General features: G+C 42.4%; 2 protein-coding genes across 3 annotated transcripts in view; one reads left to right on the forward strand and one right to left on the reverse strand.

Annotated features, from left to right (window-relative positions):
* The window catches only part of LOC108051884 (neural cell adhesion molecule 2), a 42,535-nt gene extending 28,288 nt beyond the window's left edge, over positions 1-14,247 (reverse strand). For both annotated transcript variants that reach the window (XM_017134152.2, XM_017134151.2), the window contains exons 1-2: positions 13,986-14,247; positions 10,739-10,923 (exon numbers count right to left, since the gene is read on the reverse strand). In XM_017134152.2, coding sequence (XP_016989641.1) covers positions 10,739-10,892 — 154 coding nt within the window. In that variant the 5' untranslated portion in view covers positions 10,893-10,923; positions 13,986-14,247. The remainder of the gene's footprint in view (positions 1-10,738; positions 10,924-13,985) is intronic.
* On the forward strand, positions 5,031-7,466 carry LOC108051883 (probable glycerol-3-phosphate dehydrogenase, mitochondrial). Its single transcript, XM_017134150.2, has 2 exons — positions 5,031-5,681; positions 5,732-7,466. Exons 1-2 carry the CDS (start codon positions 5,166-5,168, stop codon positions 7,325-7,327), a joined length of 2,112 nt encoding a protein of 703 aa, XP_016989639.1. The 5' UTR covers positions 5,031-5,165; the 3' UTR covers positions 7,328-7,466.
* Positions 14,248-14,482: the final 235 nt, after the last annotated feature.

The following is a 14,482-nucleotide window of genomic DNA, read 5'->3' on the forward strand; positions in this document are numbered from 1 at the left end:
GAGGTATCGGAGTAGTTAATCGGTGGCAAAGGGGAAGTGGTAGGGGAAGGTCAACCGCAGGAGTTGAACCTGCTGCTTGCGGAAAGCACAAATAAATGGAGCGACCACTGAATGGCCATCCAGGCAGCAATTAAAAATCCCTCCTGGGGGCAAACAAGGCAGCAGCTAATGCCCTGCCTCATTGAGCCATTAATTTCCAGGCAAAGGTAAGATGTGCCATCGATGGCAGTGGATTGTGGATATTGGGGCGGTGGGTCAGCAGCCCGCAAACCTTTGCAGTTTGTCCACATCGATTAGTGTCCGGGTCGCATCGTCTCGGACTGACAGAATGACAGCCATGTCCACGTCTATTATTTTCAACTTAACATGGCCCGCGCCTCTGACAATTGGCCAGGACATTTACCCCCGCCGAGCGCCCCACCCTGCTCTGGCACTTTGGAAAGCCAAAGGGCGCCACAATACGACTTGCTCACCGCAAAACTGCACAATGGCCGACCTACAACTCACTTCCTTCCGCCGCACGGCGACCACGCCCCACATTCTCACCCCTTGTCAAGGGCGTTGTCCCACCCTCGCCCCACTTTTCCCTTGGCCCCTTCCTTGCAATATCTTTAATGTTTTTCCCCCTTTTTTCTAGCCTGCCCTTTTTTCTTGTGTCGTTGAAACGTGTGTCCAGCGGAAATGACAACGACAGTGGCAATTACATTGTTGCATGACACAAATAGTGTTGCCTACAACAAGGAGAACAACAATTGTTGAGATATGGGGGAACGCTAGGGGATAGGAATAAAAAGTAAAACAGGGCGAAAACGACACAGAAATACCCTATTCCGATGTTGAGCCAGGAAATTGGCTTTAATGACACCAGTACCTCTTAAACCTAAAGAAACTAAGTATAGCAAACACTTTGGGCTAATGAATTCCAAATTGTCTTAAATTGAATACATATTTTTTGGGTCACCTGTAAAAACTTGAAATTTACTAACATGAAAATGGGTCAACAAATTGATCAACGTTAAAACGAAAAATTTGAACACAGATTTTTTAAGAATCGAACCACAAGGCTTTAGAGGTATGTCACTTTGAAATCGGTTAAGATTTGGTAAAGTTATGGACTTTGGAAGTCCAATTGTGAGTCCCCTTTTTACAAGACATCGGAAACTTAGAAAAAACTAACATGAAAAAGGGTCAAAAAGTTAATCAAGGTTAAAACGAAAAATTTTAAATACAGGTCCACTGAAATAGGATAATATTAATATGATTTTAACCGAATAAATCGAAACCATAAAACAAAATATTTGTGTTTGATATTGTTCATTTAAATACCGATTAAAATAATAATTTGTAAAAACTGACCATTTTGTTTGCGTCAATACCAAAAGGTCGATGAGATATTAATTTCACAAGAATCCATACAATTTAAACAAACGAATATTTAAATTATGTTTTGCAATTACGTACGCCAGATTAAATAAAATACGTATATGCTGTCTTTTGCGAACTGAGTAATACAGGGGCAGCTGCAAAAATATAAAAATTTCATGTGGCAGACACTGCGTGTATTGCTGGGTGACAGAAAAGGTATAAATTTAATTGATGTCATGCCGTTAAAAATGTGGCATTTTACTCGCTTTAAACGCGTGGCTGCCCGCGTGACGTTTGTTCAATTGTTATCAATTGTCCTTTCGAAAGTCTCTGGTCCGTGCCATACGCCGAGTTCAGTTATTTGTCCTGTGTGTTCATGTTTATCGTATGTCCTCCGGCCAAGCCCATTCGCCATTTACCACAGGCCATTCTCCATTCTCCATTTCCATTGCTGTTGCCATGGCCGAGTGCCAAACTAATTGCTACAAATTAGCGCCTTTATGCTCGGCCCTCTGTTCGAGGATCTGCCAGAAACCGCGACTGGCTGAGCATTGCCTGACCCTTTGTCAGGACTTGGAAGGTCCTTGCCCCACTTCCACCTTCATCCACTGTGGTGTGCGTGTGCAACTCAATTATGCCACAATACACATTAATACATCGGCTAAATTTGGCTCGATTGTTGACAATTGAGGATGCCTTTCAATGGAACACTGAGTTGAAACCGCTGCTTAAGTTTTGGATATTTAAGGGGAACCCTTCTATATTCCAATTTGCAGTCAAATTACTACATAATATAGAAAAATTAATAAAATCTTTAAAAATACTTATACATTTTATTTATTTGATTATTTGCATTATGAAAATCAATAAATTAATTTAAAATAATTTTAAGTCAAAGGAAAATGTAAATTGGTACATACTTTTTTCCTAGCTGTTTGGAACACCTGAGACTGAAGGCTTACATTTTACGTTGACCAATGGCTTCGTTACCATTTTCATTGGTCCAAACAAATCAAAACTTTTGCCAATAAAGTCGCCAAAAGGCAGAGCCAAAGTTCTTTCAAATGTCTGAGTCTGGGAGATGAAAGTTCCACGTTGTCAGACAATTTGGGCCACTTAACACCTCGTTGATTGCCAGGCGAAGCACAACAAATCGTTTATTTAGAATTACTTTAATTTGACTTTTTTTATGATTTTTATTTTTTTGGTAGCTTTTGCTTTTGAAAAATTTTTAGACGAATTTTGTGCGCTTGTTTGCATTTGCTCCAGCTGCTTGTTGTTGTTCTCATTGTTTTTTTTCTTTCTAGCTTTTGTTGCTGCTGAAGGAAGGCAACATGAACAGACGACAATTTGTGTCGCTCGGTTGTCAGGACAACAACAACAACAGCAGGGTAGCGTAATAATAAATGAGAAGTGGAAAAGTTTTGCCGCCGCCGTGCTTATTGTCAAGCTCGGCCAGGCCATAAAAAACAAACTTCAATGGCAATAAGGCGACAAAAAGAGAGCTTAAAAAAAGGGGACGTTAAAAAAAAGCAGCCGGACCAAAAGAACAACGGACAAAACAAAAACAGGCAGAGGAAAAGTTCAAGGCACTGACTTTATAGCTGCAATAATGCCCGTAGACCAACTCTGGCGGTGGGTGAGAGGGCCAAAAAAGGTGAGCCACACGCCAGCAACAGCGAGCCGCAAAACAAAGCCAGTTGCAGCCAGCAGGGGGGTGGGGGGTGAGGCAAGTGGGGCAGGAGGGCAGGAAGCAACAAGGCCAGGCCGTATCCCGCCGAATGTGTTGAGGCACTTTGGCGAGGTAACGAAATGTAACAAAGTGCCAGGGCGTGGTAACGTTGCGAGGGAGGGGGGCTTTCGTAAGGGGGTAGATATTAGGTCAGGTTTGTTATGTGGCTTACACCGGAAATTTGTGTTTAGAAGGCCGCTGGCGCTATTCTTGATGCTCTTTTTCTGACCCTAACGAGGGGAAGGATAAGACTCTAAAATGGTCAACTAATTTTAACTTTTTAACAAGATCCGGAAGATTCATCTAAACCTTTTGATTGGCGGATAAACAATGTGATTACCAACAAATTTGGTAGAGCCCAAGGATAATAACTAAGAGTATCATTATTCTTTCCCCGATACCCCTTATAAAATTTCAACATTTTATGCACTATGTATATTAATTGGGGCAGGTTCAGAAAAAATTGTTTTAGATTTAATACCTATAGAGAAAAAAGTCAAAAATCAGATTGATTAAGAAGAAAATGTATGCCTTGAAATAAAGTGTGTTTAAAATGTATGATTACATTTGTAAAAGCAGCAGTAGCAGCACAAACCATACAATTTATTAGGCTAAATATTTATTACCACAAAAGAAATATTCACCATATTTAAATAAAAACTCGTACAATTCAAGAAGTTCTTACTGACAATAAAAAAGAGTTTATGACTTGTGATCGATGACTTTCGGTTAAATGTTAATGTGCATTACTGCCATATCAATAATGTGGGCAATCAGCAATTGAATATTTATCTATATCTATGCCTAAGTTCAGTATTAATGACCAGGCCAATGACAAAAGGACAATGCCAGTCGACGCCGGCACGCAAAAGTCAAAAGCGCCGCAATCCCACAGGACATGGGACAAACAGTTGGGTAAACAGACAAGACAACATCGGGTTTGAAGGAAACACGGTGGCCAGCACTTCGGCTCGGAGTGACGGAATGACAGACTGATGGCCCCGCCCCGGGCACATTAATAAAGTCAATAGAGAGACAATAGTTGAAAATTAACAAATGAATTGGAATTACTTAAACAAACTCATTAGGCGCCGGCCTGTCAGAGTTCTGCGGCTCCAGTTGACATTGTTGGAGCGCTCATCCCCTGGGATCCTCGGACAAGCATTAATATTCTGGCACAAATGTCGTTTTGCGGTGGGCGGTGCTTTTATCCCTGCCCCAGGTAAGCATTGGCCAACGCCTTCGCGATTGTCCATTGAATACTCGCGAGTTTTTCCCCCTTTTTTCCCGTTTCACCATCGCATGTAATTAAATTTTCCAACCTTAATGCGCTAAGCATAGTAATTTACTCCCATCGCGCTGCAGGAGGTCCTTCGGAACCTGTCCTCCTGCCAGTCACGAGTTTAAATTGTCAGAAAATGTGACAGCCCGACACCTTTTGCCCAGGTGTGGAGACTGGCGAGGCGACAAGCCGCATATCTATAATTTTCATTAATTTTAATTGGCTGTGGGAGTGGGTGGATGTCGCTCAATTACAATGTATTCAACTTTTTATTGAATATTAAACTTGTGTTCGGCCTTCCTGCTTACTAAAGGGTTGAATGGGGTGTTTTAAATAAACCGCAGATAGAAAATCGATGTAAATTTTATTAAAATATAGAATACTTAAATATAGAAACAAATTTTTGATAAAAACTAGGAAATATTTAAGTAATGTAATATTCTTAATATAAATTTTCTGTTTCATTGTATGTTAAAAATGTAAAATGTAATATTTTGTTAAACAGAAATTAATAATTAAAGCATAAACATGACTCGTAAATTATTTTAATAATAATGCACCAAAAGAGTTACAAACTAATTAGCTGGAATTTGAGAAAAACAATGCAACCAAGTAGGTTTTGCAATGTCTGCTGTAGCGGCAGGAGTGAAAGATTGTTAGAACAGTTTGTTTAAAACCTTGTGACCTTTTGGACATTTTTCGAATATTTGGGTAGCGTTTGGAAAAAACGCGACCCGACCAAATTCCAAATTTTTTGTGTTGCCTGCAATCGAAAGACTTGCGAAGATGATGTCTAAATTATGTGCCATCCTGGCCCAAACGGCCCATCGTTCCAGTGAGAGAAGGCACTTGCTGAACCAGGCACTTTTTTTCGCTCATCAAGCGAGTGGGGTCAAAGTTCGCGGGAATCACTGCTGCGCCATGAAGGTGGTTCCCTCGCGCCAGGAGCACCTGAATGCACTCAAGGGCGAAGAGTTCGACGTCCTGGTCATCGGCGGAGGAGCCATTGGCTGCGGCTGTGCCGTGGATGCGGCCTGTCGCGGTCTTAAGACAGCCTTGATTGAGGCGGATGATTTTGCCAGTGGCTCCAGTTCGCGATCCAGTAAACTGATCGATGGCAGCGGTTCCTACCTGGGCACCGCCCTCCGGGAAAAGGACATCGAGCAGCTGTACATCATGCTGCAGATGATGAGCGAGCGAGTGACCATGCTGAAGATCGCTCCGCACCTGAACCGCATCCAGCCGATGATCATTCCCGTCTACAGTATGCTGGGCATGCCCTTCACCTGGTTGGGCTTAAAGGTAGGTGGGAATTGGGGGTAAGTTAGGGGTGTTCTAATCTCTAATCCCAGGTGTACGACTGGATATCCGCCACCTCGAATGTCCGTGGCTCCCACTTCCTCTCAAGGGAGGCCACCCTCTACGAGTTCCCGCTTCTGAAAACGGAAGGTCTGCGCGGCGGAGTAGTCTACTACGATGGCCAGGTGGACGACGCCCGGATGTGCCTCGCTTTGGTAATGACCGCAGTCGCCTTGGGCGCCAATGTGGGCAACCACATGGAGGTGGTGGACCTCCTGCCGCAGGAGGGCTGCTGCCGAGTGGTGGGTGTTAAGGACAAGATCTCCGGCCAAAACTTCTACATCCAGGCAAAGTCGGTGATCAATGCCACGGGCACCAGCACCGATGCCATTCGCCAGCTGGACAGGGAGGGCACTGCTCCGATTTTGGTGCCCACACTGGGCACCCACGTCTCGCTGCCCAAGTACTTTGGCTCCGGCCACTATGGTCTATTAAGTCCACCGCTGAAAAAGGACGATCTCACGATAGTTATGGTGCCGTTCGAGAACCACATGGTGCTGGGCGTTCGCGAGGTGGAGCTGGACGAAGTGTCCGGCAGGGGGAGTCCCAGTCCAGATCCCGATGACGTGGACTGTCTGCTGGAGGCCGCCAAGCGCAGGATGGAGCCCTGCGTGGAGTTGGGTCGCTGCCACGTCCTAAGCGCCTGGACGGGCATAAAGCCCAGTGTCAGCTGTCCCACTGACAGCGCGGAGGATGAAGTGGAGGACAAGCGGGGCTCTCCGATCAGCAGCTACATGATCGAGGTGAGTGCGGACAATCTCATCACCCTGGCCGGCGGTCGCTGGAGCAGCTATCGCGTGATGGCCGCCGATGCAGTCGACATGGCAATCAAATCTTGTGGACTCTGCGATGACCATGTGACCATGAGCTGGACACAGGACTTAAAGCTGGACGGTGCGGAGTACTGGTGCTGCATGCTGCCGTTGGAGTTCGTCCAGGACTACGATGTGCCCATGGACGTGGCGCAGCATATATCCGACTCCTATGGATACAATGGACACGCTCTATTCTCGCAGGCCCCCGACATGAAGAAACGCCTGCATCCGAACTTCCCTTACATCGAGGCGGAGGTGCAATATGCGGTGCGGAACGAGTACGCCTGCACTCTAGTGGACGTCATTGCACGACGCCTGCGCATCGCTTTCGTGGATGCGGCTGCCACGCTGCACATGCTGCCCAAGATCCTCAAGATCATGGCCGAGGAGAAGGGCTGGGAGGAGGGGCAGCAGATTAAGGAAATGCAGGCTGCCCAGGAGTTCCTGGTGCGCCAAATGGGCCTCGGCGCGATCTTTCGTCCCAGAGGCGCTGGGAAGAGCAAGCCAAAGAAGGCCTCCGCCGCTGGATGTTGCTGCCGGGCGGCTGCTCGCAAGGAGGCCAGGAGCTACTCCAGGGATCACTCCCCCCTGGCCACCCAGAGATCGAGCAGAAGAATCTCAAACTCATCCTTGACACCGACCTCGGGCTTAACCCATCACGCTGTGGAGGACAGTCCGGGATGCTCAGATCGATCGGGTAATATTCCCACTGTCTGGTCGAACAGGAAACGTGAACTCATCATTAATGTTTGGCGCAACAAGTTCATGTGCTGACATGAATTCTAAATTTTGTTGAAGTTCGGATTAGCCACAGTTTAAGCCGCAAAAACTTCGTTCAAAAACAAAGTGGTTCTGTATGGACTTCTGTGCCATAAAATAAATTTCCAAGTATTAAATAAAAACAAAACATAAATTTGTTGGTGTGATTATTTTGTCTTTTCCCAACTCTTGTCGCACCCAAAAGTTGCCCTGCTACAAATTAAATATTACATTTATTTTGATTTAATTTAAACATGTTCTTTTCTTGGGTTCAGTTTTAGTTTTCAAGACTGCTTCTGGTGAACACACTTTCGCTATTGCTCGTCGTTAAGTTGTTCCAAAATTAGTCATAAAAGTTAACAATGTGTAATAATTCATTCCGTCCATATGGCTTCCTGGAATTTTGCAGAAAAAGAAACAATAGCGTTTTACTTTTTCTTTGGCAACATTCGGCAGTCGTTAAAGAAATTTTGTTTTTCGATTTCTTCACGTTACTTAGGAAATTTAGCACTGCTGTTGCTGTCGTTTGTTTTTATAAATTAGCCTTATTTGCTGCGGGGGACGGAAATTCTGACGCGTATTGGGGTGGCCTATTTTGAATTATTGTTATTGGGGCTGAAAAACCATTTCTCGTTTTCTGCTACTCTTTGAATATGCTTATCGTTCATATATTGCTTTATTTATTGGCTGATTGGGGGCGTAAATGTGTGTGATTGTGGGCGGCATTACATAAGTACCACACTTTTCCCGCCTCCGCTCGTTAGCCACGCAAATGATCTTTTTATGGCCACATTTTTAAAGTGAGACGATATTAAATTGAAATCAAAGAAGAAAATATACCTTTGAAGTATAATTTATTTTAACTGTTAAAGGGCACAGGTTTTATAATATGCAGCGTTCTAAAATAAAATGGTCTTCCTTTTGTAGCACATAATTAAGACGTTAAAAATGTTACGGTCATTAATTTTCAATGCTAGTAGTCTTATGAGTAAAATCCAAATGTCTTACATTTTTGTAGGCTTATGGTTTACACGTCGTTTTTGCACTTAATTTCCCTGCCTGTTGGGTAGCACTTTCGTGGAGTCACGCGCTAAATTTTTCTCTTAAATAAAACTATTATACTGGTCCAACTCAAAACACTTTCACTTTTCGCCACACTTTTGCTGGAAAAACCATCCTGCGGTCTTTGGGCTGCATTTTTATGCTGATTAGTTGAGTTAACTATTTGCAGCACGCGAAACTATTTCGGGAATTTCAAACTTGAAAAACATAAATTGCAATACCAAGGGCTGGTTGGCCAGTGCGGCCAACGGCTGCTCCACTCCATTTACCCTCTCCAACGACGACCACTGCGGCGTCGAACAATTTTAATAAGTTTGGGCCAGCAGTCGGAGGAAGTAAGTAATAGGGAAAAATGCAGGCGATGCACACGCGAGCTCATAATAATAAGAATTCTCGCCAACGATCCCGAGAAGGAGCTCTCGCCACTTCTTTCGACCCAGTCAAGGACATTTAGCGAGCTACCCGGAAAAAAATTAAAAAAGAAATAACGCCTTAAATAGCGATGAAATAGCCAAAAATGAGGAACATAAGAAAAACGTATGACGGAAGCAATGCCATAAAATGCCAAAAAGGCGAGGCGACAAACGGAAATAAGAGGAAAATAGTGTGTCATAAAATATGTTTTAGTACTTTCGGAGTAGAAATCACCAAGGAACAGAGGAAAAAATGGTGCGAGAGAGATTTTGTAAAAGAGGATTTTATGTTTCTGAAAAATACGTGGAAAATGCAAAAGTCGTGTCATAAAGATATTAAAGCATATTTCAGCGTTAAAGAAAATCCAGGTGTAATGTATGCAGGCGTTTAGAGCTCTGCTTTGACTTATTACAGAGACATGTTTATTAACATTTTGTGGCAAAGGCATTTATGGAGGAAATGTAAAATGCATTGCATAAATTATTTAATTAGTGCTAAGAAACCTATAAAGTATTTTTTTAAGCACTACTAAATTATTTATACCATATTTGCACACAGAGTGCGTGCACTCAGGCATTTTGCATCTTTCCAAATAAAATACAAGCTAGCAAAGGCACTTTTTCATATTTTCAGCATTGGGAAAATAGTAATTCTTGGCCAAACCATGCATAAAATCATAATATATCTCCGCATACACGCAAACACAGTTATCTCGGCCCCAGTTGGAGTGGAAATCGGAAAGATGGTGTGCAGGGGAAATGGCACTCAGCTGCAAAACATTGGACCAAACGATAAGTGACAAACATGGTAAGACAAACAAATGTGTATTTTATACATATGCCCAATGGATGGCGGGGTATGTGGGAAATGGCGAAGGCCAGAGATGCACAACTGTCAGATAAGTGTGGAGAGCATTTTGCGGAGCGTCTTTTGCCCGCAGGTGACATGTTAAACGTCTTGTAAGCATTTGCATTTCCTTGCTCATAAAATAGAAGGAATAAGATGGAAATAAGAAAATTCTCTCCCTTTGGGGCCGGGGAAAATTTGCTGTAAAATATATGTGTGTGGAAATAACTGAACAAGCATGACATGGCAGGGGCCAACATCTTTTATCTGCAGTTCATTCATTTTCTTGGCAGCGACTTCAAAAGGGTTGAGTTGTTGGCTTTGGCTTAAGGCATATTTGATTATGTCACAAAATATCCTGGAGCGTACTTCCCGTATATCTGTACGCCTCTTCGTTTGCTCAGCCAAAGATAAATTTAACAAATATGCAAATAAAACATGCCTTTCTCAAGCAGCCCAAATAAAATGGGAAATTGTTTTCATAAATTTTTTAAATACGCACAATTTTGTCATTTGCCATTTTGACGTGAATAACGTTTCAGATAGGCTTAGACAACAACCGCAGCAGCAGAAAACAAAACGGAATTTACTTCCTCTTCGAAAATGGCTTTTAATGGCAAATGTAAACAAACAATTTTCTGGACAGAGTTAAATATTGAGTTCCATTCGGTTTTAGTAAAAGTAAAGTGAAATATTTGAGGATGTGTTATCCGTAACTGTACCCAGGATCTAGCCAAAAAGAGAAATTAAGAAAGAATTTCCAAATTTTAGAAATCATTAAAAAACAAAAGAAACCTATTCAATTTTTTTTACAATGGCTTCTAAATATTTCTTGATGAAGTTCTTTCTGTTTCGATTTTGGAAACTTAAATGAAAATTAAACAACCCTTTTTGGTTAGAGCTTAATAATTTTAATTAGCTTTTATAGAAGCCTAGTAAATTGTGATAGTATTACCGCCCAATTAAAATTGATTTTGAACTAATTATTTCTCGAAATTGAGTGCCTTACTAGCCACTATTCTTTGACTACCCACTGTCAATCAGTCAATCAATCAAACTAAGAAGCCCATTAAGAGAGGCTTATTAAATTATCAAAGCACTTACCTTTTGCTGGGATTTCGGCGAGTGTGGGAGTGGCTGTCATCAACATGGTAACCGCGGCAGTGGCTATTATCGCGGTGCCCAATTGCAGGACATTAACCTGCGGGCGTGGACGAAACCGGGGGCGTGGGCGTGGCAGCCAGTGCGGCATGGCCATGGCTTTGGAAATCCTTTACCTTACTTTCCTTCTGCAACGGGTAATGGAAAAATGTTCAGCACTACACTACGGCAAGTCGACAAAATGTTCGAGGATTAGTGGAAGGACGGTGTTCAATGGCCGTCAAACGTTTTCACCTTTAATCACTTAAACGTCGCGTAATCAACAGCAACAACTGAGGGACTGCAATCAACACCAAAAACGCGACTGAAATGGAGCGTCATGATGATGACGAGCCAGCCTGCCAGCACTTTACGGGGGGAATCAGCCCCAAGTCGGAAAAGCGGACCACCCGAACATGAACCCCCAATCCGGATCCGGATGTGTGGCAAAAGTTGTTGCTGCTGCTGTTTACACGCGCTTTTCGTACATAGTTTGGCCCCAGCCTTTTGACTTCTGACTTTGCGCCGACTTTTGTTTGTTTTACTTTGAATTTTGTGTCCTCATTCCCCGGTGCCTTCGAAGTTAATTCTCTGTGCGTTAATTTGAAGCGTTTGAGACTTCGGCTAAGCCGGATTAAATATCTTCAGACAGCAGGCAGACAGTAATTTGATTTGTCGACGGAAATTCTATTTTATCTCACCATTAATTTAACTTTTGGCTTTAACTTTTTGATTGTTTTACTTGTGGAATGGGCCAAAGAAGAAAATCACCACTTAAAGTTTAAATGACAGATCAGGACTTCGAATTTTAAGTGGTAATCATGATTGCGATATTACAGTTTTATGTGAGCTATTTTTGTATTGGAAAGGAATTAGTCTTGATTTTATATTACTTATTGCTTTAGAATAAAAAGGAAATTAATTTAATTAATACATTTTAAGGTTTTTCTACGTGTAATTCCAATATTGTTCCCAAGTATTTCAACTAGTTTCATAGACTCGAGCACAATGGTTAGCTGCAGCCCAATTAGGAAAAATTCTTTTCGTCAAAATCACAATGTGCAACGTCAAGCTGTCAACGCTCTGTTCGCTGGCAAATCAAGTCTGACAAATGAAATGATTACACAAAGTAAACAGAAAGCACGTAACACACAAACCACCTGTCAGAAACTTTTGTGCACCCCCATTTTTCCTTACCCCGGAACCCGACTACAGTTGGGGCAAAAAGCGGACACTGCCTGGCAACATTTTGCAGGCGGAAAGCCAGAAAGGAGTTTTATCGAAAAGCACTGACAAAACAATAACACCAGTACAAGCAGCGCACGGAGCGGAGCGTACCGAAAATGCAATGGCGATGCCAGCAAAATGGCAATGGCAACACTTCCGTTTCCGCTTCCGACGCTGCGGGCGACTTTCTCGCACAGTTGGCAAAACGTTGAGCAAACTCAAACTCAAACTCAAACGCAAACTCAAATGCAACAGCGAAACATAACAAAGCTTGTTAGTGTTGCTGCCCCGCAGCGGTGCAACAGTCGCCCCTTTTTATTATCCTCATGACAAAGGGATTGCGGATATCGCAGGCTGAGGGGATTTTCTTCTTTTTTACTCGTTTCGGGGCATCAGCCAGAAAACGGAACAATCGCGACGAAACGTACGAAAATTTTAAACGCTTTTAATATTAAAGCATCCGGTATAGAGACACAAAAGGCAAAGGACCTGGCAACACAGGACCACCAACAAAATGCAACACGGCGTGCAACAGCAGCAACATCGCCAACGGCATGCGGGGCATGAAAAAAGCGGCAACTGCCTGAAAGTGCCACACAAAAAAAATGTATGTATTTAGTAAGAAGGAGGACATTTTTTGATCAATCGTTTTGCTACCCAGTATAGGCAATAAAAGCTCAAAATAAAATTCACGAAGAACAGAAAAAATTCGCACCATAGTCACCATTTATATAAAAATGCAAAATGTTCCTTTCCTAATTATGCCACCTCAAAACAACAAAGTTTACAGAGTCAAAAATTTTTTTTTTATATATTTAATGTTTTATTTGATTGTATACAAATAATTTGCTACTTCGTTTATCCAAGTAATAAAAAAAAATCAGATTTTAAGGAAATATTTTAACTAACAGCTTATGAAAAACATGTATTTCTTTTAAAAAATTGGTTAAAAATATACGAAATATAATGTGTGCTGCCGAGGTAAGCCTAGCTACCCTAACACTACAAAATCACTAACCAGATTCTTCCAGGGGGCGACATCGTTCCACCAACAAAAAGCCTGGAGCCACGACTTCTGCAACAGCTCTGGTACCCAACCATTCCTCCTGCCTCACCGCTCGAAGTGCATTTTTTGCGGAGTTCTTATACTCTGCGGCCAGTTGCCCTCTTCGTGACGAAAATGTTTCGCTTAACTGGATTTTCAAATATTTATTGCAACAAATTATTTTGCTGGTTACATGGCGGCTCTTTGTTTGTGTCTCAACATGGCCAACATCCCATTCCCTTGGCCCGCTCCCCTCAGTCACTGTTCGTAAGCGGTTTTTATGGCCATTTAGTTTGTTGCATTCCAGTAAAAGGATTTGGTGTTGGGATTTTTGCGGTTTTTTTCACAATTGCTGACAAATTAGGGTATTACAGTTGCATTCAATTTATTTCGAGTGTAAAACCCATTTATTATGGTTAAATTGCTGTGTCGTGGCAAGTGCAAAGTATTTTCGTCATGAAAGAAAATAGTTTGCTAATCAACGGTTGAAAAATGTATGAGATTTTATGTAAATGAAATGCTTTGTATAAAAAATAAAAAATGATTGCGAAATAGAAAAGCTACCAAACTACAAGAAGAACTTCATTGCAACTTGAGATTGCTAGTGATCAAAATAAAATTCAACATAAATAAATTGAACTAAACCTTTTTTTGTTTGGAAGCCATAAAATTCACCTTAAACAAATACATTTAACAAGTATACTTAATATTTATATAAAAAAATTCCCAACATATGATATGTTCCTCTCCTGTTATGCTCCTAACAATCATCCCAAAAAGCCAACGATCAATTTCCTAATATTTTTTCTTTTACAATCCCGTTACAAAAGTTTTTGCAGAGTGTAAACAAACGTGGCACATGTCGTCAAAAGGTGGGACCAGCAGTTTAGAGAAATGTATAACCTTTTTTGCAAAACAACAAACAAATTTAATAATTACTTCAAATTAAGCACGCAAATGCGAATGCAAATGGTAAACCGAAGTCGCCGCACGACAAATGCACAAAACTTTCACTCGCTCACAACTTTGGCGAGGGCTGCCAAAATCCGGCAAATGACAGCGACAGGACCAACGACAGTGGCAAGGATAACGACAACGCACCGAGTAACATTTCGCGGTGGACACTCGCGTGGGATCGCAAATCGCACGTCAGATAGTTTTGTGGCGACCCTCGTTGGCACAGACCGTCCGTTCAGTTGAAAGTCCGATTCACGACTGAACGGGCGGAGGACTTCATTGGTGGAAAAGCCCGAGTCATGGCCCAAACGACGATGCCACTTCGTGGCCCCTTCGCTTCGGCTTACGGCCGCCATTCGGTTTTTCGAAATTCATCGGCCGAGAGCATGAATGAACTCCCGGTTTCGGAGAGGAATTCACTGGAAAGAGCCAATCGGGAAGTTCCACTTCCTTAAGTTGTGAACCTACCTCTTAAACTG

Source organism: Drosophila rhopaloa, unplaced genomic scaffold (assembly GCF_018152115.1).
Source record: "Drosophila rhopaloa isolate 14029-0021.01 unplaced genomic scaffold, ASM1815211v1 contig_2, whole genome shotgun sequence".
Lineage (NCBI taxonomy): Eukaryota > Metazoa > Arthropoda > Insecta > Diptera > Drosophilidae > Drosophila > Drosophila rhopaloa.

Bases quoted from the DNA above. Each gene is read 5' to 3' on its own strand.
- LOC108051883 (XM_017134150.2), top strand. From the start codon at position 5,166: ATGATGTCTAAATTATGTGCCATCCTGGCCCAAACGGCCCATCGTTCC. The intron at 5,682-5,731 runs GTAGGTGGGAAT...CTCTAATCCCAG, and splicing joins TCACCTGGTTGGGCTTAAAG to GTGTACGACTGGATATCCGC.